Source organism: Propithecus coquereli, unplaced genomic scaffold (assembly GCF_000956105.1).
Source record: "Propithecus coquereli isolate 6110/MARCELLA unplaced genomic scaffold, Pcoq_1.0 Scaffold135, whole genome shotgun sequence".
NCBI classification, from domain to species: domain Eukaryota; kingdom Metazoa; phylum Chordata; class Mammalia; order Primates; family Indriidae; genus Propithecus; species Propithecus coquereli.
The window spans coordinates 1,069,426-1,091,362 of NW_012137747.1; the positions used below are offsets into that span (position 1 = coordinate 1,069,426).

Sequence of the window (21,937 nt, forward strand, 5' to 3'; positions counted from 1 at the left end):
TTTAACCTATGCTCTTCAAGTATTGCTTGTTGTAAACAGTGTCTGATTTTTGTTTTCTTTGTCATTGCCAGAAACCACTGGAAGATCGGAGTGGAATGCAAAGCCAAACACCCCTGTTCCCAGATCAACTCCCAAAGGGAACCTCCCGGAGGCCCGGCCTCCACACCTCCGGACTACTTCTCCAGGAGGCCTCGTTTATGGCAGGGACCGATGTGGGGCACAGCGGCCCAGTGTCCTCAGGGAGGCCAGGTGTCTGGTCTGGGAGAGGCCCACCTCACCCCGCTTCTGAGAGTAACTTTAGGGAAACCAAAAGGAAAAGTACCAAAGACCAGCTCCTCCTTTGTTGAGGTTTGGGATTAAATAAAGCAAACAAAACACAGTAGCAAAAAGCATCGGTGCTATGTGTCTCCTCTCAAGATGTGAGAATATACAGGTGTGCGGTGTGTAAAGCTCAGTTTCCAGTCAGCCAGGTGGAGCCACATGACGGCTTTGCTGTCAGGGCAAAGTTCTGCAGTTCCGTGCTCTTCTGGCTGCGGCACAGATGTGGTTTTACTGGCCTGGATTTTTGCGAAGAGTTTGGTATGAACTTGTGCTCATTCTTCTTCTCCTCTTCTTTCTCCCTCCCTCTCTCTCTCTCTTTTTTTTAATTTCATGGAAAATGAGACGATCATTTTCCCTCCAAGTTCCCTCAGTACCTCTCTGTAGGCTTTTCCTGGCATTTGGAAACAGGAGTTGAACGAGGAAGGAGGCAGGGGGTTAAAGAAGGTGGGGAGACAGAAATCAGAATTAAACAAAAGTTGGACGGGATTAACAGGGCGGCTTTTTGTTTTATTTCTGTTTTTTTTTTCCTTTTTCTTAAAAAAAATTAAATAAAGTTCTCATTATTTCCCCAATATACATCGAATGAGTTTCATGCAAAGCAGCAGTCACGGAGGCAGGGCCGTGCCCGGCGCGTGCCTCTCAGCCTGAAGAACCACCTCCTCCTGGCCTGGCTCCTGGCTGGCTCTCGCTGTGGACGGTGACGCCCATGGGCTCTCCCGGCAGAACTGGCTGTGACGAAACTTGGCTGGCGGAGGGAGAGGGGCCCTCCCCTCTCCCCAAGTTGGGGTCTCAGGGAGCAGCAAGGTCTGGGGCCTCATCCCCTTCACTTGTCCTTCCTTCTGAGACTCCCTTTGTGACCGCTTGGATGGGTCCCTCCACCCAGAAACTCGAGGCTGCTCTCAGCTCTCAATAGACATGGCGTTGATGAGCTGCTCCACCTTATAAGCCAGCCGCTGTCGCCGGGCCTGCTCATCCTGCTCCAGGGCCCCGATGAGCTGAGGAACAAAAACAAAGGTGGGGAAGACTTCAGGACTCAGGACAGAAGACGTCATCTCCCGGGGTCCTTCCCCACTCACCCTTCTGTCTACCTTCCCATTCTGCCTTAGTGCACACAACCTTAAATAACTGAGATGATTAATTAAATGAATACACACACACACGTGTACAAGTATGCATATATCTTAAGTGTTTAAAACAATACTTGGCACATAGGAAGTGCTATGCAAGTGTTAGCTATTGCTACTACTGTTCCTACTTTCTGGTTCCACGCTAATGCATGACTTGTGAATTTTCCGAAGCTGTCCCAGCCAATCTCTTATTAGCGCTGAGGTCCACCTGTCTATCTGAAATGTGACTGACAGGATGTGCCCAAGGGCAAAGAATAGTTTGATTCATTGTTTAAGAAAAAATTAAATCCATCGTACAACACTTTGAACTGAAAAACAATTAAATTATTAAAAGTGTTATTTATTGGGTGCACAGTGAGTGAAAGACAATGAGATGTATAAGAAAGGGTTCGATGACTCAGGAGAGGCCGGGCTGCCTTATAAAGGAATGCTAATGATTTTTGAGCTCATGGGCTTTGACTCCACAAATGTGTTTTCTAAATCACTGTCTATTGTTGCCTGAGGACTGAGTCAGGCTTCCTGTTTAGCTGCCTTGCTCTTGGCATGCCGGTTTCCGTTCCTCCCAGGGCCCTGTCTTACCTCCTCGCTGTACTTGCTGACGTAGGAGTAGATCTCACTGAGGGCGCTCAGCATGTTGAACTCCACGGCGTGCAGGCGGGACTGCTCGGCGAGGTAGGCGTTCATGTCCTGGTCACTGATGGCCGGGAGCTTGGCGATGTCTGCGTAGTATCTGACGTGGACAGGACAGGTGCCTTGATGGGGGCACTCAGCAAACATTTGCCTACACCTACGGTGGCCCCACGGCCCTTGAGAGCACCGGGGGTCCCTGTTGCTCCTGCCTCCCTAGTTCTCTTCTGACGTGGCTTCCTCTGACCTCTTGCTTCAAGCTGAGGTTGAGACCTAAGGTCAGAGTTTCTTCAGAAGATCCTGTCTAGCTGAGAGCCTCTGACTACTGTGCCCAGCAGACTGGTTACAAGCCCAGAGTCTGACCATAGTTCTTGAGTTCAAATCCCAGCTCTGCTACCTGCTAGCTGTGTGACACTGGGCAAGTTATTTAGCTCTCTGTGCTGCAGTTTCCTCATCATAAAATGTGGATTATAATCATACGTGCTTTACAACTCTGTTGAACATTTTAATGAGAGGATACATACAAAATCTTTTTCCTTTTTCTTTTTTTTTTTTTTAAGACAGGATCTGGCTCTGCTACCTAGGCTATAGTGCAGTGGCATCATCGTAGCTCACAGCAACCTCAAACTCCTAGGCTCAGTGATCCTCCCACCTCAGCCTCCCAAGTAGCTGGGACTACAGGTGCGTGCCACCACACCTGGCTGATTTTTCTATTTTTAGTAGAGACGGGGTCTCCCTCTTGCTTGGGCTGGTCTTAAACTCCCGGCCTCAAGCAATCCTCCTGCCTCAGCCAGAGTGCTAGGATTACAGGCATGAGCCACCGTGCCTGGCTGATACATCAAAATCTTTATCATAGTGCCGGTTGCTTAGTATGTGCTATATATGGTAATGAGGATGACAGTCATCTGACTTCCAAGGGCACAAAGCCACCCTTTGTCCTCACAACAGGGGGTGTGGGCAAGGAAGAAGGAGGGGAGCATGAGGTCCTGAAGACACCAGACATGATCTGAGTCCTCGGTCAGTGATGCCTGCGTGGCGGGGGATGGGCAGGGAGACAGGGACACTGGCCTGTCCTCAGGGTGGTACTGACCTCTCTACCCAGCTCTTGTAGCTGGGGATGTCCTTGGCATAGAGCAGCTTGTTGGAGGGGGAGTCCTTGCCCAGCCGGTGCTCTGACGTTGAGCAAGAGTCCATGAATGTCTGGGCCACCACGGAGAGGCAGGCGTCTGTGATGCTGCCTTTGTGGATGTCAAATACAAACTGGGGGTTCTTGATCACGTTCACCCAGAAGCGCAGAGGGAGGCTGTGGGGGAAGTCAGAGCGGACTCGAGAAGGCACGTCGCCCGTGCCCTGACGCAATGTGCTATATTCCCTCCTCATCCCCGGGACGTCAAACTGTCTACCCGAAGGGGCAAGGAAATTACATTGTATAAAAGGGGGCCAGCCAGTTTAACCCGAGGTGTTTCTGACCTGGGAGAAAAGGAGAGGCACACTGTCCCCTAAAGGGGCACTGCCCCGATCTCTAACAAGCGAGCGGTGGGCGTGGTGCATTCTGTTCCCGGGCAACCTTTTCTAAAGGCCTCCATGCCCCCAGGGAAGCCCAAATACAGGGGACAGCACAGTTTCTCAGGCCTCACACAAAGCCACCAGGCTCCCATAGTCCCTTCTCAGTGCCTGTGGCCATTGTCCGGAAGGACGCAGCCGGCAGCTCTAGGCGCTGCCTCAGAGCGGGCACAAAGGGCGCCACCTGCGCTCCCTGCCCAGCCCTGCGGCAGGGGCCGCTTCCCAGGGCTGGCCCGGCCTGGCTGGGCAGAGGAATGGGCTCCCCTGGGGGAAGCTCTTTCAGGACTCTCCCCGGGCATTCTGGTCTCTGAGCAGCAGCAGAGGGAGAGGAGGAGGCCATTGTTGGTATCCTGGGAATGACTCGCTGACGAGTTTTTCCCACCCGAGAGGAACTGGTCAGTAGTTAGGAGACTTCCTCCTGCAACTCGGGAATTTGTAAGCAGAGGAGAATTCGTTTTCTCTGCTCCTGAGGCCATAAGGCAGAGAAGCCCGTTTACTCGCCTTCAAAACCAGACCAGCTGCTGTTCTCACTCCTTTTCCAGCTTCGCCTGGGCCTTAACTCTTTTGACTCCTCTGTGGAGCGAGCCCTGCCTGCCGGCTTGTCCTTCCAGCCTGAGATGATGGTTCCTGCTACCCGCTCACCTCTTCCTCATCTTCTCGACTCCCATGCACCCCGAGCTTTCCCAAGTGTTGTGGTAGCGCCAGGTCTTGGGGAAGATCCGCTTTGCCCACCCCGAGTCCTGCCGCTAGGATTCCTGCCTGTCCTCCGGAGTGCGATGGGATCCATCTCTCGCTTTCCTGCAACCTGGGAGGAGCTGCCTCAGCTGGGCTGACCCATCTCTTGTGCCCTCCTCCTCCTCTGGCAGCTTTGGGGAGCTTCTCATAGTCTTTCCTTGGACATTTGCTCCTTGAGGTCTGGACAAGGCAGTTCTCTCCCCACCCAATGCCAGCGAAGTACATTTCCATCACTTGGGTCTGGCCAGCACAAAGAAGGTGCACAGCTGGGAATAATCCAGAACTTTCTCTTGATTTCCCCAAAATTGCCCACTCCCGGTGCTGGGCTGGGCATCCTCCAAAGCAAAGGAGACAGTGTGACCCCGCCCCTGGGGGTACAGATGGAAGGCCAGCCCTGGCGCAGTGCACTGTGGGTGCCTCACCCCGGGCTACTCCCAGCCTCTCCATCTCACTCCGCTGCGATCAAAGCTGCAGACTCAGGAGGGCTCAGTGACCACAACCCTGAGGACTACACGGGGCTGGCCTTTTCCAAAGTGTTTTGTTGGTTGCTAGGACTTTTGATTCCAAAATAACAGCCTGTGCCCATCTGTGCCGTCTCTGTTTTCTGAGGAGATCGCTGACTCCAGACAGCTGTGTGGGCTGCCTGCCCAGCCCAAATGCCTGGACCTCCCTCTCCCTTCCCTGAGCTCTTTCCCAAAGGAAGCCTTCTGACTTCGGCTCTTGGCCAGACCCCGTTTGACCTGAAAGCCAGTCTTTAGCTTGGTCTGCGATCCAGGTTCAAAACCGGGGAGGGAAGGGCCTTATGCCAGGGGCCTGAGGGAGCTTCTTCTCCCACTGCTGGTCTGGATGGGGGGATGACTTTATGGAAGAGAGTCACGCTGGCAGGACATTCCGCCTGCTGCTTCCTGAAAGCTATGGCGCTGGGGTAATCACTTGGCCTTAAGAGATCAAGTTTGCAATGAAATCCCCATAGTCAGTGGGCTCAAGCCTGTAGCAGCTGTGAGCTCCCTCCCCAGGGCTCGCCAGCCTTACCGGGGCTAAGTTTAATTCAGGGCTTCCCCATCTCAGGAAGTGCCTTGGATTCTGTCCCACTCAGAACGCCCCACAATGCCTGGCTCTGAAGCTCTGCTGCAGGTTTCAAATGCAGCTCTTTGCGTAGGCTCCCTCAGCTCTCTTCTCCTGAGAACCAGAGGTCTCAGAGTCAGGGGAGGAGGCTCTTCCTGGGGAATGGTCACAGCCTGAAAGGGCAGAGCTCAAGCATGCATCCGGGTGCCAGGCCTCAAGCCAGGCGGGCCCCACTTGGCGCAGGCAGCGTGTGGCCCACGTGGGCTCTGCAGAGCATATGTGCGCTATTTGTTCCAGGAGCCTCGGATCTCCAAGCCCCAGCTGAGAACAGGCTGCCCTCCCATCTCCCAGGGTCTCCGGCTGGTCCCTGGCCCCCACAGTTCCAGGCCTCTCCAGGCTACATCTCCCGCTGAGCTCCCCGAGGGCTTACCAGTTGCTTTTCCAGGTGTGCCGCACATCTGTGTCGTGGATGCTGTGTCTGTCTGCCTGCTCATCCAGGAAATCGAACATGTACTTGATGGCCAGGGGGAGAGCGCTGCCCCGGTGCACAGTGCTGAACAAGGTCTCGAACAAGTCGTCCACGAACTTCTGCAGGGTGCCCTGGGAGAGGGGAGCGGGGAGAGTGAGACAGAGGGCGGGGGAGGCAGGCAGCAGCAGACGGGCATCCCAGATGGTGCCTTGGACCCATCCTGCCTTGGAAATCTGTCTGGGACACGAGGCTGTGTGAGCGGTGTGGCGGGGGCGGGGAAGAGTCCTGTTGGTAAGTTGGGAGGTGGGGGAAACTGAGTGGACTGTGGATCCTGGGGAGGAAGCTCTCCTCCGATCTGCAGCCACGTGCCACATTTATGCATGTGTCCATGCCAGGCGGATGTGGACTCTGGGCCTGTGACAGGAAGACAGGAAAGGCTTTGAGTGCAGGCTTCCCGTGGGTGAATGAGAGCACACAGGCTGGTAGGCCAGTCTGGAGAGGGTGTCCGAGGAACAAGCCGGAAGACCGGGTGTCTCCTGGCAGGAGCACGGCAGGCCATGGAGGGTCTGACAGGGAGGCATCTAGAGCCTTAAGATATTAGTGTCCTGGGACAAGTGGTGTCTGGAGTGCGGGCTACAGGTGAAGAGTCTATAGAAGAACCCTCAGACACGGCCCTGGCCCTCAGGGCCTTGGAGGGTCTCTGGGAAAGGGACAAGACTGGACCTAGGTCCCACACTTTACAGGCTCATGTCACACCTCTAAAGGTCTCTTCTTGGTATGCTCAGCATATTAGGCAAAGCTAAAGTGGACACTTCTTGCTCCACTTCTGGGAGCAAGTCTGAGAGCTGTAAGTTGGATGCCACTGTGTTAAATGCCAGCAGCAAGGATGTAGGGTTAGCGGGGGAGAGATGTGAAATCCAGCGTGGCCTAGAAAATATGGGCCGTGTGATTGCCACACTTACAGGCATATTTTGTTCTCTGTTAGGAAGGCTAGAAGATGTTGCCTCACTTCCACCAACATTTGGGGTCAGTTGGATGGGATGGGATGGGGAAGAAGGAGCCTTCCCTCAGATTACTGGCAGGACCAGGCCTTTCTGCTTTCCTTCCCATTGTGGCCAAAAAGTGGGTAGAAAATGCAGTGATGGTGCAGGCTGGATATCCGTCCAGCTAACGCCAGCAGGAAACCCTGATATCTTCCTAAGCGTTAAGGGGGCCCAGAGGAGAGCCACTCCTCTGAAGCATATTGGTGGTCTCAAGCAATGGGCAGAAGGTAACAATATGTTTGATATTTTTGCCAAAGCATAGGGAGTAGCAGTGGCCTGATCCTCTGGAAGCCCTGCCCAGGGACCTGGACTACAGTTCATCTGAATGGGTCCCCTTGAACGACACACCCCAGACGTCCTTCCTGTGTTGAGGCGGGGCAGGACATACCCCTCTGAGGAGCCCTCCCTGGCCTGGGAAGAGCAGGAGTTACCTTGGTGGCCAGTAGCCGGGTCAGGTAGATCTCAGACACCATCTTGCTGCCCCGGTCACCCTCCTTCTGGTCACCGTGGTCGTGGTTCTTCACCAGATGCCACACCTTGACCCCACTCTCGAGGTCTGGGGTGATCATGGGGGCCCGGGACCGCAGGCTGTCGGGGCTGCCCGTGTACCTGAAGGAGGAGTCTAGAGAAGGGGCGGTGGAGGGCTGTGAGCGGCCGGCTTGCAGGCCCCTTCCAGAGTCCCTGCCGTCCCCTGCATCCACTCAGAATAAACCCATTTCAGGAGTAAGGGCACTCTTGGGACCTCATATTTGGTGGATTATTTTAGGGATTCTTGGCTGGCATGAGGACAGAGGAGCCTGAAGTCTTTTTTTAAAAAGGATTTAGAAATTCTGTGAGCTGGAGAGAGCCTTGGGAATTTGGGAGTTCCCTCTCTTCCGATGCTCCCAGCAATGAATAATTAGTAGGTAAAATGACAATGGGACACTTTCGTCAGTGCTTTAATAAAAATCTGGATGCTAAAGTGCTGCAGGTTGTAATGCTCCTCTTGTCCCTTCTTTCTTGGGGGCCTAGGATGCGGAATTTCCTCAGCCCTTTTCAGAGCTGCCGGGTAAGTCCTGTGGTGCCCTGCAGCTGGGAAGCTTAGTGTACACAAGAAACCAGCGACAACAGAGTCAGAGAGAGTGACGTGCCATAACCTCATTGCCAGAGGGCACAGGGGCCCCAGTACCCCACAGAGGCAGAAGGGTGAGGCTGACTGATTTATTGTCTAAACTGGGACACATCTGAGAGTAAAAGAGGGCACTATTAATAACGCAGCCAGGACAACAGGCATAAACTGGGGCTGGAATATATAAACCTCCAGGTAGGCGCCTATCAAAGGATATCAAAGGAAGGCCCCTGGTGCCACCTGCTCCCACAGCTGTGGACACAAGCTGCTCTGGGAATGACTGGACCAGGGAGGAAGGGAAACAAATGAGCAAGAGCAGCTGAATGGAGGCCAGGCCAGGCCGCAGCATGTGCTCCCTGCTGTCACAAGGGGTCATGAGCAGGCCCTGGGAGGGCCGGGAAGATTCCAATCCGAGCTGCTCAGACTGCCTTGCTGGTCCTCACCGTATCTGCTGATGGACGTCCGGGAGATGCTGGCAGAAGCAGGGATGTTGTAGGAAGATGTCTGTTTGGGGACCAGAGCCACCACTGACCTGTCTGACACCTGAGAAAGGTGTAAAAAGTACACAGTATGGGTGAATGGAGGTGTCTTGGGAAGTCAAATAGTCAAGTACTTCTACAGGGTTATAAAATAGGCATGGGGTAGAGAGCCAGGAGTTCAAGAACACTGGAAATAACCATTGCTATGGGTTTTTTGAGCTTTTATTGGGCTAGAGCTGTACTGCCCAATATGGTAGCTCAATATAGCTATTGAGCCCTTGAAATGCAGCCAGTCCAAACTGAAATGAACGCTAAGTATCTGAATCGAAGTGTACTATAAATGTACAATATACACTTGATTTTAATGACTTAGTACGAATAAAAGAATATAAGCTATCTTAGTCATTTTCATATTTATTACAAAGTGAAATGATAATCATCGTGTATTGATTGGATTATATAAAATATATTGTTAACATTAATTAATCTGTTTATTTTTACTTTTTAATGGCTAGTAAAAATTTTTAAATGACACATGTGGCTTGCGTATGTGGCTTGCATTGCATTTCTACTGGATAGCACTGGACTCGATGAGCTGTCAGTTATGTACAATTATTCCCATTTTACAGATGAAGAAATGGAAGCATAGAGATGCTAAGTGAGATCTTCAAGGTCACATAATTAATACATTGGTAGAGCCGGGATTTGTAGCAGCCAGGTCTGGCAGGTTCCAGAGCACATGTTCTCCTCATTAGATATCTTAATTTTGGATTTTATTTCAAGTCACACTGGTCCAAAGCCCATTTACCCTTTTGGCTCTGATTTCTTTCTGGCCTGCATCCGATAACGCCTGAGCTATTTTGAAGAGTTTCGCCAAAGGGACAGCTACCCTTGGGGCATCGGAGAGAGAGATGGTCTCTCGTCCCATCCCCTGCAAGGGTGCCCGGGCTCAGCACCCAGCCTGTAGGGAGAGGGCTGATAAATGAGGAGCCATATTGAAGACATTTGGGGTCATTTTGATTTAAGATTACCCTCCATCCAATAAAAACAGAGAATCCCCAGAATTGTGGCGATCCAATTAAACCCCTAACGCAGAGGGAATAAAACAGCTATAATAATGTTATGGGCCATAAAACATTCCTATTAAACCATTTTTTATTTTAACAATTTTTATGAACTTTATAAGTTTGATTTATAGCTGCACCAGTCATAAAACCATCTTTCTGGGTCTTAAATTGTCAGTCCTTCTCTCCCACCAAAAAAGAATTAAATGTTGGGAAGTCAAACTATAAATGAACATTAGTGCTAACGAGATTCCCTGATAGCAGGTTTTAGTGGTGGTGTTTAATTTTACCCTCCCTATAAATCTGCAGGAGCCCAGGAAGTTTTTTAACATCTCTTTGTTAATTAAGATTATGCAGATTTTCTTCGGTTGGGGCTCCAAGGACCTTTGACTCCAGGGAGGGTAACAGGAGGGCAAGGCTTCCTCTTGATGGTACAAACCCCTGTGCCCAGAAGAGGCTGAAGCCCCATTACTTCCCAGCTGGAGCAGCTTCCTGGACTTGTCAGCAGTTTGCACCATCAGCACCAGCACTGGGAGGAGGGGATGCTCTACCTCTGTCTTTCAGGAATTCTCCTTGCAACTGACAGCCCAGAAATCATACTCCAAAAGCTTGGCAGGGGCAGAGGTTTACACACTCAGGGAGAACAGATTACGTTATCATTTACGGTTTCTTATCACCTAAAGGAAGATTCCCAAGGTGACTCAAATGCCCACAGTTCAATTCCAGGTCTAGTCACTAAACCTCTCATCCTTGGTTTTTCTCTCTCTTAACCAACAGGCAGCACAAGTCTGTGGTCAAGGTGCCTGGCTGGGCCTGACCTTGGCTTTGCCACTTACCAGCTACATGACTTCACCCCTCTGTGCCTCAGTGGTCAATGGGGATAATAATCGTGTCTAGGAGTTAAGACACATGATGGCAGAGAGCGGTGCCTGGTGCTCAGTGAGCGCTCAGTAAGTGCTGGTATGAGCGTTGCTACCATGAACACCATCATCATCACCGTCTCCCAAAGGGAGGAGTACTCCCTGCTGTCCCTTGTCACTCGGGGCTACGTGTGGGAAGCGCCTTGCACTCAGTGAAAGCTCAGTAAATATTTGAGGAGTGAGTGCATACATGAATGATAAATGACATCAGGGAATTGCAAGTGCTTTGTATGATGAGCACCGTAAGAACAGAATATTCCATTCTTCTGGTTGGGAGCCACAGGCTGGCCAGCCCGGCAACAAGCATTAGGGCAGCAGAGACAGAAGAAGAAAGGCCCTGCTCCTGCCCTTTTGAAACCTACAATTTGGGAGCATAATGCTGTTCTCTTTTGCTCTTCCTCATATAGCTCTAATTAGTTCATTGCAATTGTTCTACTGGCTGCATGAAGCACCACGGGAAGTAGTGGCGGTGGGGGTGGTGGGGGTGTGTGTACAGAATTAACAGGGGGGGTCTGCAGCGACCTGTGTGTAAGGACACAGCCCCGGGGCCTCACACCTTCTCAAGTCAGGGTTGTTATGTCCATTTTACAGATGAGGAGTCCAAGGTTCAGAGATTAAAGTTGTACCTCCTGTGAGTGGGGAAGCGTGGGTTTAAATACAGCTTCCAAAACCTTTTCTCTTCCCGCTACACCACACCCATGTCATCTGGGGCAGGGGTCCAGGCAGGGTGTCAGCACGGGGGATGCAGGCCAGCAAGGGTGATGGGGCCTGAAGAAGAGCATTTCGGGGGATCCCCAGTGCCCCCAGCTTCCTCTGTACCCCCGGAGGCTCCCAGCCCACTGCAGGGCCCCCCAGCGGCCAGGGGTTGGCAGCTCGGTGCTTGAGAGCCCAGCCCGCCAGCCCCCTGCACACCTCCCTCTCCGAGCTGGGGACAGGGGAGGCTACTATTAATCAGAGAATCCCATGGGTCCTGCAGCCTGAGGCGCTTCCTCTGGTTGGTTTAATTTCCCTTGGTGTCTCTCATTTCCAGTTTCTATTTTAGTATTTTTCCTGAATCCCAACCTGTCTACCTGTGCTTAATGTTACAGAGACCCCCCGCTGTGAGTGGTTACCATGGGAGGGAAGGGGCGGCGAGAGTGGGTACCTCCTCCATCGGGTGTTCTTTGGCTGGCGCTTTTTGACTGCTTGTTCAACGCGTCTGCCAGTGCGCCGAACACTCCCCCGCCATATCTAATCTACGCCACACAGCTGTGTGGGGCAGGGTTCACGATGAGCCCCATTTTATAGGTGAGAAGAAAGACAGCTTAAGAAATAATAATTTTCCCAAGGACACTAGCTACTAAGTGGCAGAATAGAAGACATGAAGACGAGTCTAACCAATTCCCTGCTGCGCGGCAAGTCAGAAGTGTGAGCTGCATTAGTGACATTTCGAAGAGGGAAAGTGATGGCACCTAACGGTGTATGGCCACGTGGAGGACTTTGCAATGTGCGATTTTTTCTGCAGACGCAGAGATGCACAGGATAGAAATGCCTAGGTCTTACCCCAGGCCCTTAACTCCATTTCTGCGGGTAGAATCTGGGCACCCATCATTTTTCATAAATTCCCCAGTAACCCCATTGGGCAGCCATGCCTGAGAATCACCGCTGGAGGCTTGGGGAGGAGCAGGAAGGGGAGAAAGGAAAGCCCCTTGCAGGCTTTCCAGGCCTTAGACGAGGCTTAGAGGGAAGAAAACATTCAGCAGGACAGGCGGAGAGGCCCCGCCCTCACCTGATAATGCATCAGCGTGTTGAGCCGCTTCCAGTCCCCCTCGATCTTGGTGGTGATGTCCTCGTCTTGCAGCACGACCCTGGCGATCCGGCCTTGGCGCCACTCTGGGTGGAGGGGGTGGGGCAGGTGGCAGCGTGAGTGGTGTGGAGGCTGTGAGCCAGGGTCCCACAGTTGCATCTGCTCTAGGGACCTGGCCACCTTGGATCCCCCAGGCTGGTGCCAATGACAGATCTTAGAGACATCTAGTGCTCCATGGGGTCTGCTCAGTGGGCCAGGGGGAGACGTGGGGGCCTCCCCAGTGACAGCCACACCCGAGCAGGCAGTGCCCCAAGGAGGAAGCATTTCACATGGCCCTCGCCTGGCCAGGGCCCAGTCACGCCCCCAGGAGAGGCCAGGTGTACGCCTGGACTCCCCTCTCCCCACCCCTCCCATGACCTGAATGCTGCCCAGGAAGTGGCTTGTAACCCCCTCGCCCTCATACTCCGAGGCCAGGCTTCCTACCCAAGTCCATGTCAACTGCCCTGGGCCGCTGGGAGTAGGGCACGTTCTTGTACACAGCGTCGAGGATCTTCTCCTTGACCTGTGTGATGGTGTCACAGTTCAACACCTTCACCGGGATCTCTGGACTGTTCTCGTTGTCGGGGTTGACACAGTTCAGGATCTGCAAGTGGGCAACACAGGGTGAGCAGGACAGGAGTTGAGGGAGCAGTTTGAGGAAGAGGGTCGGGGCCTCGGAATCTCCTCTTTCCAAGGTTCACCCTCCTTGTAGAAGAAATAGAGATGCTTCTGTGGTCTGTGCCTCTGTTTCCCTTATCCTCCTGCAGTCCGCCAAGTGGGAGCCTGAGTCATTGTGTCCACGTCCTCTTCCTCAGAGAACCAGGACTCTACTTTCTGGCTCCTGGATGCCTTACGGGAGACATGAGGCACCCCAGGGGTCTAGAGATGGTTCTAGATGTACCGAGGACCAGCCTCACACCTCCCCAAAGCCTCCTTGTTAGGAATCCACATCTCACATCTTTCCCATAATGCTGTTAATAATTACCCCATATCTAATGATGGGTGACCTTTTTTCTCCCCCAATACTGTCTAGGGTAAACTGAGGCATGGAGAGCTCTTAGGGCTCACCAAATGAGATTGAGGAGGGGCAGCCCAGGTGTGCTGTCTTGGTACTCTCGGGATGCCCTTTGGGCTCACCCCAGACCATTGCCCAGCCTCTTTAATGGTCCCCCAGACTGCCTTTGAGGTCAGAAGGTAGGATGTGCGTCAGAAGCAGAGGGTGCACGCGCTGTCCCCTGAGCTTCTGGCCTCCTCACCAGGGTCTTGTACTCGATCTGCTGCCGGATGAGCTTGTCTTCGCTCAGGGAGTAGCGGGCCTCGCCCGTGATGGCGTCGATGGGGCCCTTCTCCATCTGCTGCTTGATGGCGCAGTACAGCATGAAGAGCGGCTCCCCGGCACACTCCTGCGGGCACAGGCAGGCAGGGAAGTGCGGGCAGCAGCCTGCGTGGGCTTGCTCATTCCCCTTCCTCTCGCGGAGCCGGGGAGGCAGGCAGAGGGGCTTCCCAGGCCTGCTTTGCTTTGGAGCACCCAGGCCAGGTAGGTTCCTATTCCCGAGGGATGGGGTCCCCACGCAGCCCCGATGGCCAGGGTCAGAAGATCAGCCACCACCTTGCTCTGGACTCCAGGTCCCCAGCTCATGGCCTTTCTCACCTTCAGGAACTTGTGCAGGAGGAAGGCAAACCAGTTGGTCAGCATCTTCTCAGCCACAGACTCCGTCCTGGGGAAGAGAGAAGGGACGAGGGCCATCTTTTACGGAGGGGTCTCGGTGGTGGGGCCTGGGCTTGTTGTGTGGCTGTGGCCCAGGAGTGCGACAGAGCATGGGAGAACACAGGACACCTGGGTCCTAGCCCAACTCCACCAGGAACTGCCAGCGTGACCTTGGGTCATGGGCAGCTTCTTTCTGGGCCTCAATTTCCTTGAGCCTGGAACGGAGGGGTAGGACCTTTTAGTCCTGATGTCTGTGCCACTCTGAGCTGGATCTGGGACAGTGGCTGCTGCTAAAGGCATTGGGTGCCCGTTGTTCAGGCCCATAAAAGACCGGTTCTCCCAACCTCCTTCTGGCCTTAGAGTGATAAACAGAGAGTTTTCCTGTCCCTCTGGGATTTCTTACACACCTGAACACTTTGCTTTGCATATCTGGAAGGTACCTGGTATCTTCCCCTCCACACACTGAGAGGCAGGCTGCGTTGAGCTCACATCCTGACTCTGCCATGTGCTGGCTGTGTGACCTTGGGCAAGTCACTTAACCTCTCTGGATTCACTTTGCCCCTCTCGAAAAGGAAACAGCAGTAATAACACCCATTCCCCACAGTCGTGGTCGGGGTTGAATGAGTTAATATTTGCAAAGTGCCGAGAAAAGCACCTGGTACCTGCTGAGCACTCCATAAGTATTAGCTGTCATTATTGCGGACAGGTGGGGTCTGGAATCCCGTCCCCCAGGTGGAGAGCAGTGCCTAAGTGTTTAGCCAACAGGGGTGTGCAAGCTCCGCCCCTCCCTCCCCTCCCCCACCCCAGGGCTACAGAGCTGGGGATTTGGGAAAAGAACAAAGCGGCTGTGACAGACCCTCTCTGGAGGGGCATTTTTAACTCCCTGCACGTGGTGTAAATTATACCCTCTGGTTGCAGTAAATCCCAGGCATTTGCCAGGACTGCTCAGCAATCTGGGCCCGGGAGAGAGTGACAATGGCAGAAACAATTGTAGCTTTCTCCCCTGGCTCCTCCCAGCACCCTCTCCCTGCATTGTGCCTGAGATTAGCTCTAATTTAAATACAACGGTTCTTAATAAGAGTTTCTAATGCTCAGATTGGCAGGATAGGGGCTCCGTACTCATAAAACAAAGCCATTCTTCCTCCCTCCTCACCCCACTTGGGGCCTGGAAGCCCGAGACCTGGCTAGGAGAAGGCTAAGAGGAGGGGTGGTGAGCGGAGGTGGCGTATTCCAACCCCTGATGCCCAGAGGAGCTTCAAAACTGTCCTTGGCTCCCTGCGGCCTCCAGAGAGGATGGGCTCGAGGGATGCCAAGGTCTCCAACCCTCTGTCCAGCCAGGAAAATGGCAACGGGGTTGGGTAGTGGATGCTGGTGACTCAGATCTGGGAAGCTGAGCACAGGAAGGGCAGGCCACACCAAATCTCTAGCCCAGCACCATTCACTAGAACCTTCTGCGGTAACGGAAGTATTCTCTATCTGTGCTGCCCAGTATGGTGGCCGAGCACTTGGAATGCGGCTAGCGTGATGGAGGGGCTGATTTTTACATTCGATTTTGTTTTAATTAGCAGCAGCTACTGTGGCTTGGGCCTGCTATGTCGGACAGTGCAGCTCTGGAGGCACGGGGAGGGAGAGACTGAGATGGGGGCTAGTTTTTTTTTTTTCATTTTGTCTAAGAGAAAACTAAACAGCAGAGAGGTTACAGCACTGGCCCCAAATTGCAGAGCTTGCAGGTGGCAGAGCCGGAGCTCCAGCTGAGATCTAAGCCGACGCTTCAGACACTGCAGTGTCCCTGGGCCGGGACAACAGCAGATTCTGCCCTGGGGAGACAGAGGACGCAGGCTGCTCTGCACGGATGTCATTTCTGGAGAACAGGCCCTCTCCTGCTGCTTTCGGGACTGCTCTCACCAGGTGCCGCGCCCTGCTCAGATGCCTGCCACCCTCCCCACGCCCTGCCGCCAGTCAGACCTCCGGAGGAGCAGCTTGGGGTGGTTCTTGTTCTCCAGGTTCTTGTCGATGAGGTCGGAGAGGAGCTGCTTGAGGACGTCGGTGGCGTACTCCAGGCGGCCCTGCAGGCCGGTCATGATGAGCGAAGCCACGTTGCCCCGGTCGCGCATGGAGAAACTGCGCTGCATCTCCAGGGTGCGGATGAAGGTGAGCAGGAACACCTTGTTGTTGATGAGCTGCGCGAAGAGCTTCAGGGCCTTCTCCACGTGCTGCTGCCCATTTCCCTGCACCTGGGGTGGGCGCCACGGGGGTGACACCCTCAGAGGACAGGCTTCTGGGCTCCTGCCCTAGGGTCTCACTGGGGCCTCGATAGAACCCAGTCCGTGAGGCCTGTGCCACTTCCACCCCCTTCCACCCACCCGCGATGGTGGGCATGGCTGGGCTCTGAGGTCTGCTCTGACTTTCCCCTGGGCTGGAGGGCCGGGCTCCATGAGGCGCCCTCGGAGGGGATGCCGCCTGATTTTCCCAAGGATACGACAGGAGATACCCCATGGGACTTCTCCAGTTTGCTAGCCTCCTCCTAGTCTTCTCTGTCCTTACTTACTATCTTTAGTAAAACAAACCAACAAATGAACAAACAAACCTCACAGAATGCTATGTCTTTCTTTAAGCCACCTTAAATCCATTTTAGAATGAGGCAGGGTCTTAGTTAATTAATTCAGTCAGTCATCAATGAAAACATGACAAACCATGAGCCTTACCCTGGAGTCATCCCCAAGAGCCCGGGTGCCCCCTTGGCTGTGACCTTGCTGATAGCTCTGTAGCTGTGACGCTGGCAGGAACTGTGGGCCCCTCCTCAAGCCTGACCTTACTCCGTGCTGCTGGGTCCCCTCTGCATATCCTAGGAAACCCTGGCCCTGCATCCCTGCAGGGTGCTTGGGCCAGGGAGGCAGGTGTTACCTCCAGCTCCCGCAGGACCGGGTGGTCCTCGATGCCCGGGAACAGCACTCGCATAGCATAGGTACGGTAGTCCAGGTAGGGGATGCCTGAGCGGTCCAGGTCACTGGTCAGCTCATTGATGTCTGTTTGGAGCTCAGCAAAAGCTGGAAGAGTGAGCAGAGAGGGGAGGCTCAGGGAGGAAGCCCAGTTGGTGGGGGAAAGAGAAAGAAGAAGAAGTTTGTTTAGGAGGAGGGAGGGCCTGGGGTGCAGAGACAGTGAGGATTCCAGGGGTGTGTCCCCAGTGGTCGGGGGACACTCTTAGGCTGCCTTTTTTAGGTGGTTTTTCTATTATTTTCTCCTCTATGCTTATCTATAATTTTGAATTTGCCTTCTACATATTACAAGTGCAGTTAAAACAAAGAAAAAGGATGGCTAGGCACGGAGGCTCACGCGCCTCTCATCCCAGCACTTCGGAGGCTGAGGCAGGAGGATCACTTGAGCCCAGGAGTCTGTGGCTGCAGTGAGCTCTGACTGCACCACTGTACTCTAGCCTGGGTGACAGAGTGAGACCCCATCTCTAAAAAACAAAAGAAAACAAGCAAAGAAAAAAGAACCACGAGTGGGCTATTCAGCAAAGATCCCGGAGGCGTCTGAGAGACAGTGGCAGAGGGGTTCGGTGCAAAAACCTCGGAAGCTCTGGTCATCTGACGCTCCGTCGAGAGCAGAGGGGAGAGTTTACAGAGGCGAGGGCTTCAGAGGTCTCACCTTGGCGGCAGGCCTGTGTCTCTGGCAACCTCCTCTCCCAAACTCTCCAGCCCCGGTGCCAGAAGGAGCCTTGGCCCCAGCCTTTCCTATTTCCCAGCCCAGCTCTTTCCTCTCATCCAGCAGAGGCTTGTTTCTGATCTTGATGTTTGCAGTAAAATGAGAACTGTTTTGATTTCTAATTGAGATGTTTACCCAGAGAGCCCGCCAGGTCCTTAGCCTGAGAGGACGCCAGGTACACTTGTCACCTCCAGGCTGTGGTTGCGTGGGAGCTGGGAGAAAACACCATCTCCGCTCCCACACACGTCCGGGGCCAAGGGCGCCAGCGAGCTGCGGCTGTCAGAGCGCTAGCGTACAGCAGCGTGGATGGAAACAAGCCCTGGGGGGGAGAGGCAGGTGCTCTCCTGCCTTTTCTAACGCTGCTCCCACGTGCTGCAAAGATAGCTGTGCAAAAACTAGGAGCTGGACTCTCCCACGTGGGGTTCTAGAGTCTGAGAATATGGGGCTTGGGAGGCTCTGTCCGTGGGGACATCGAGGCCCTGGGAGGGAGAGGGAGTTGGCCAGACGGTGCGATGAGTCCAGGCAGATGGGGGACTAGAACAATGCCACTGGACCTTGCAGGGGGCATTCTTTATAGGACTTCTCTAGCCCTGAGGGAAGGTTCTGGGAGAACAAAGGTCAAAGAGGAGTGTAAAAGCTTGGCTGGGAGCAATGGGAGTCATTTGCGGAGAAGACTGTGATGAGGTGGGTGAGGAAAGAGGGCCCAGGGAGCGAGGGCGTGCCTCTACTTACCTTCCTTACACTCCAGGGCCACACGGGACTCCAGGTTGTCCATCTGCATCTGGAGCCGCTTGAGAGTGAGGTCGTTTTCCCGAGATTTGCGCTTGTAGGCGATGAGGACGATGATGACGATGATGAGTAGCAGGCTGCCGCCGGCCGCGATGCTGACGATGGCTGGCAGGGTCAGCAAGCTGTCTGAGATGACACTCACCGAGCCAGGCGAGAACACCATCCCGCCCACGTGAACCTGTGCATTGTACACACACAGACGCACACGGATGCACACAGGTGTAGAGCCCCGGCATGCCAGCAAACCCTTATGGAGCGAGGGAGGATGCGACAGACCACAACCGCACAGTGCAGATTTGGATACGAAGCAACTTCCTGCCACGGTATCTGCCTGCCTTTTCTCGCGTCCTCAACTTCTACCCACTTTGATGCAGGACATGTTGATGAGGAGGTGTGGAGGGATGAGTCAGGTGGGGAGGGGAGAGAGCCTTTCCTTAGGACAGACTGTGCATGCACCTCGCGGGGGAGGAGCCACAGGCAGAGGAGGGGCTCACTCACCATGACCTTGTGCTGCCCGGTGAGGGCAGGAGGCTCGCAGAGGAGCTGGGTCTCAGACACAGTGACGGTGCAAGGGGTCTCTCCAATCAGCACCGTGTAGTTGAGCTTGGCCCCTCCGGAGGCAGGAGGGCAGAGGTTTTTGCCCTGTGGAGAACAGCGATCTTAATGGGAAACATTGACATGTGCATGCAGAAGTTAATAGGCTACTCAAAAAGACATTAGGGAGATGGGGAAGGAAGGCAGCAATGCAAAAACCAGTAAATGACCCCTTGGAGGGGACGTCTATCAGCTACAGTCTAGAGAGAAGAGAGAGGAGGAAAGAAGGAAAGGGAGGAAGAGAGCGGGAAGAGGCAGGGGAGACAAAATGCCAAACGAGAAAATATTCAAAGGTGGATACTTGGGATTTGATGAAAGCGGTAGAATAATAAAACACTTGGACCGATGGTACCAGGTGACTGTGACCTCCTGAAATACATGTGCAGGTTACTGTAGTCACAGAGTGGACAGAAAAGGAAACAGTTGCTCCCAACTCACTGGTTCCCAAAGCTCATAGAGAGAAATATTCTAAAGTATTTCTTGAGAATCCTGAGCGCAAGATATACTGCTCAGTGGGTCACTATCTACAAACAAGCTCCTTCTATGGAAGATGACATCTTTGCTAGTCCAGGTGCATAGAAAGAACCAGAAAGAAAGCCAGGTAGGGAGAGTGGGGCGCCTGCTATCATCGCTGCCCGTACCTTCAGAATGATGGGTGATCCTGGCTTTTGGTCCAAGACTCCAGTAGGGCTGAGCAGTTCAAAGGTCGGGTTGGGGTAGTAGATGAACTTGGTGTCGTTGTAAATCAGCAAAGACTGGACATTGTTAAAGACAAATCCGAACTCATCTGGCCGTTCCACCGTGTCCAGGCCCGGCCGGTAGTCCGTTGTCAGAGAGGGTGCCAGGCAGGTGAGGGTGGTTGTGTTCACCACTTTACACACCTAAGAGGCACAGAGCGCAGCATTCAAACCCCGAGCTCCTGGCGGGCAGAACCTGGGGCCTGCTGCTGCCCTCCCGCCCTCTGCTTGCTTTTGCTTCTAATCACTGGGTTACTTGCTTGTCTTCATTACATGGTGACGCCTTTGAAGAAAAGGGGGTGAAATTTTTTGCAAAGAGGGAAGGTGCATTTTAACCTCATTCATTCATTCATTCACCAACACTGGTTGAGCATCTACTTTGCCCCAGGCACTGTGCTAGAAGTTGGGGCTATGAAGGGAAATAGTCAGTGTCTGGAGGGGACGACAGCATCACACAACACAATGTGATACAGCCCTGGCGGAGGGCCTGGAACACAGCAGGGGTGCAGCACTGGTAAAGGTACACGTGGATGTAAAAAGTGCGCTGGCGGGAAGGGCCAGGTGCTCTGGGAGTGTCTGTGTGTGTGCATGAGTGTGTGTGCCTGAGCGTGTGAGTGTGCTTGTCCGTGGTCACTCACGGAAGTTTTCTTCTGGAAGAAATGAATGAAATTTAATCTGAAGAACGAGTAGGACTTATCTAGACAAAGAAAGGAGGGCAGAGGGAACAGCACTGCGAAGGTCCGGGGATGAGGGTGAGTGGGATGTTTGACAGTGTAGGGTGTGTGTGTGTGTGTGTGTGTGTGTGTATTCGCACGTGTGTGTGTGTGTGTGTGTGTGTGTGTGTGTGTGTGTGGAGCACGAAGTGTTATGAGATGAGCACTTTGCCCAGCATGTAATACGTGTTCAGTTAACGTTTATTGGATAAATTGATGAATAGACAGGATCCTGCAACTTTTTAAATGTTTTACACAAGACTTCTTTCTCTCTTCTCCACACAAGGCCCCCTAACCCTGCACTGGGTGGAACCTTGGCATTGACACCCAGTTTGTGATGTCCTTTTTCTCTTGGAGGACTCTGGTCTTCCAACTGAAGTCCTAGCTGCGCTGGCCCCGGCTTGACATAAGTGGTGCCATTCTCTCCTCTGGTGGTTTAGTTCTGGGGCTATCCAAGGCAGCAGCTAGACTGAAAAAGCCACTAAATGGCCCACGCAGGGCTTGGGAAACAAACCCAGGTTCCTACCCCTCTTCCTGGCTCCCACTCGGTACCGCTCGGTTTCAGCTTTGGAAGCCACAGGGTCCTGGCAACAGCCAAAGGCATCTCTGAGCTCTCAGACTGCTCAGGTGCGAGCTGTCCTGGCAGGTCCGTACCTGCGCGTCGAGCCAACGTACACACACACGCTTCATGTTCAGAGAACAAGACCGAGTGCGAAATTGCAAAAAAGCTGACACTTGCATAGAGATTATGTCAGAGCTTCAAGTCCAAGTTTTAACCCTCCCTTTCTGGAGGAAGTTTAGAGTTTCCATAAAACAGCTTGCTGTGGTCTTCACGCTCTAGTGGGGACAGGACCCATTCCCACCCTCTTCATGGCACCGTTCAGCAGCCCTTGGGAACCTAATGTCCCTTTCATGTTCCAGTTGGGGACACTGAGGCACACGCAGAATGAAGGGTGCAGTCAAATGGGCAGAGCTGAGCCAGGGAGTCCCAATCCCTCGGCTCTGTAGGGAGGAGCCCCAGCCTCAGTGAGCCTCCTCACCCCCTTCCTGTCTTCCTCCCTGCTTGGTCCAGTTTCCCCAGACTGGGCTCCTCCATGAATAAGCAAATCACTCTCACATAAGAGGCCTCTGTATGCTTCCTGCCCTGTGCTGCATCGGCACTTTGTTTGCCAAACGTTCCTTTGGGTTTTGCAGCTATGCTCTGGCCCCCCTCACTACCCACTGGGGCTGCCTCAAACCCCAAAGGTGAGGCAGGGTAGCCCCAGGTGGGCTGAGGAGGAGATGGGGCCCAAGCAGGGCTGCAGGGGCAGAGTGCCTCTCTCCACCACTCCTGAAAGAGGAGGAC

The 21,937-nt window shown here is 53.5% G+C and overlaps 1 protein-coding gene across 1 annotated transcript in view; it reads right to left on the bottom strand.

Annotated features, from left to right (window-relative positions):
* Nucleotides 1–807: 807 nt before the first annotated feature.
* The window catches only part of PLXNA2 (plexin A2), a 207,309-nt gene continuing 186,179 nt past the window's right edge, over nucleotides 808–21,937 (bottom strand). Inside the window, exons 18-32 of the mRNA XM_012638836.1 lie at nucleotides 19,784–20,023; nucleotides 19,047–19,190; nucleotides 18,492–18,726; nucleotides 16,959–17,101; nucleotides 16,020–16,288; nucleotides 13,998–14,064; nucleotides 13,603–13,749; nucleotides 12,791–12,950; nucleotides 12,290–12,393; nucleotides 8,502–8,601; nucleotides 7,382–7,572; nucleotides 5,869–6,038; nucleotides 3,166–3,378; nucleotides 2,028–2,178; nucleotides 808–1,316 (exon numbers count right to left, since the gene is read on the bottom strand). Of these exons, the coding sequence (XP_012494290.1) occupies nucleotides 1,221–1,316; nucleotides 2,028–2,178; nucleotides 3,166–3,378; nucleotides 5,869–6,038; nucleotides 7,382–7,572; nucleotides 8,502–8,601; nucleotides 12,290–12,393; nucleotides 12,791–12,950; nucleotides 13,603–13,749; nucleotides 13,998–14,064; nucleotides 16,020–16,288; nucleotides 16,959–17,101; nucleotides 18,492–18,726; nucleotides 19,047–19,190; nucleotides 19,784–20,023 (2,430 nt within the window). The 3' untranslated portion in view covers nucleotides 808–1,220. The remainder of the gene's footprint in view (nucleotides 1,317–2,027; nucleotides 2,179–3,165; nucleotides 3,379–5,868; nucleotides 6,039–7,381; nucleotides 7,573–8,501; nucleotides 8,602–12,289; nucleotides 12,394–12,790; nucleotides 12,951–13,602; nucleotides 13,750–13,997; nucleotides 14,065–16,019; nucleotides 16,289–16,958; nucleotides 17,102–18,491; nucleotides 18,727–19,046; nucleotides 19,191–19,783; nucleotides 20,024–21,937) is intronic.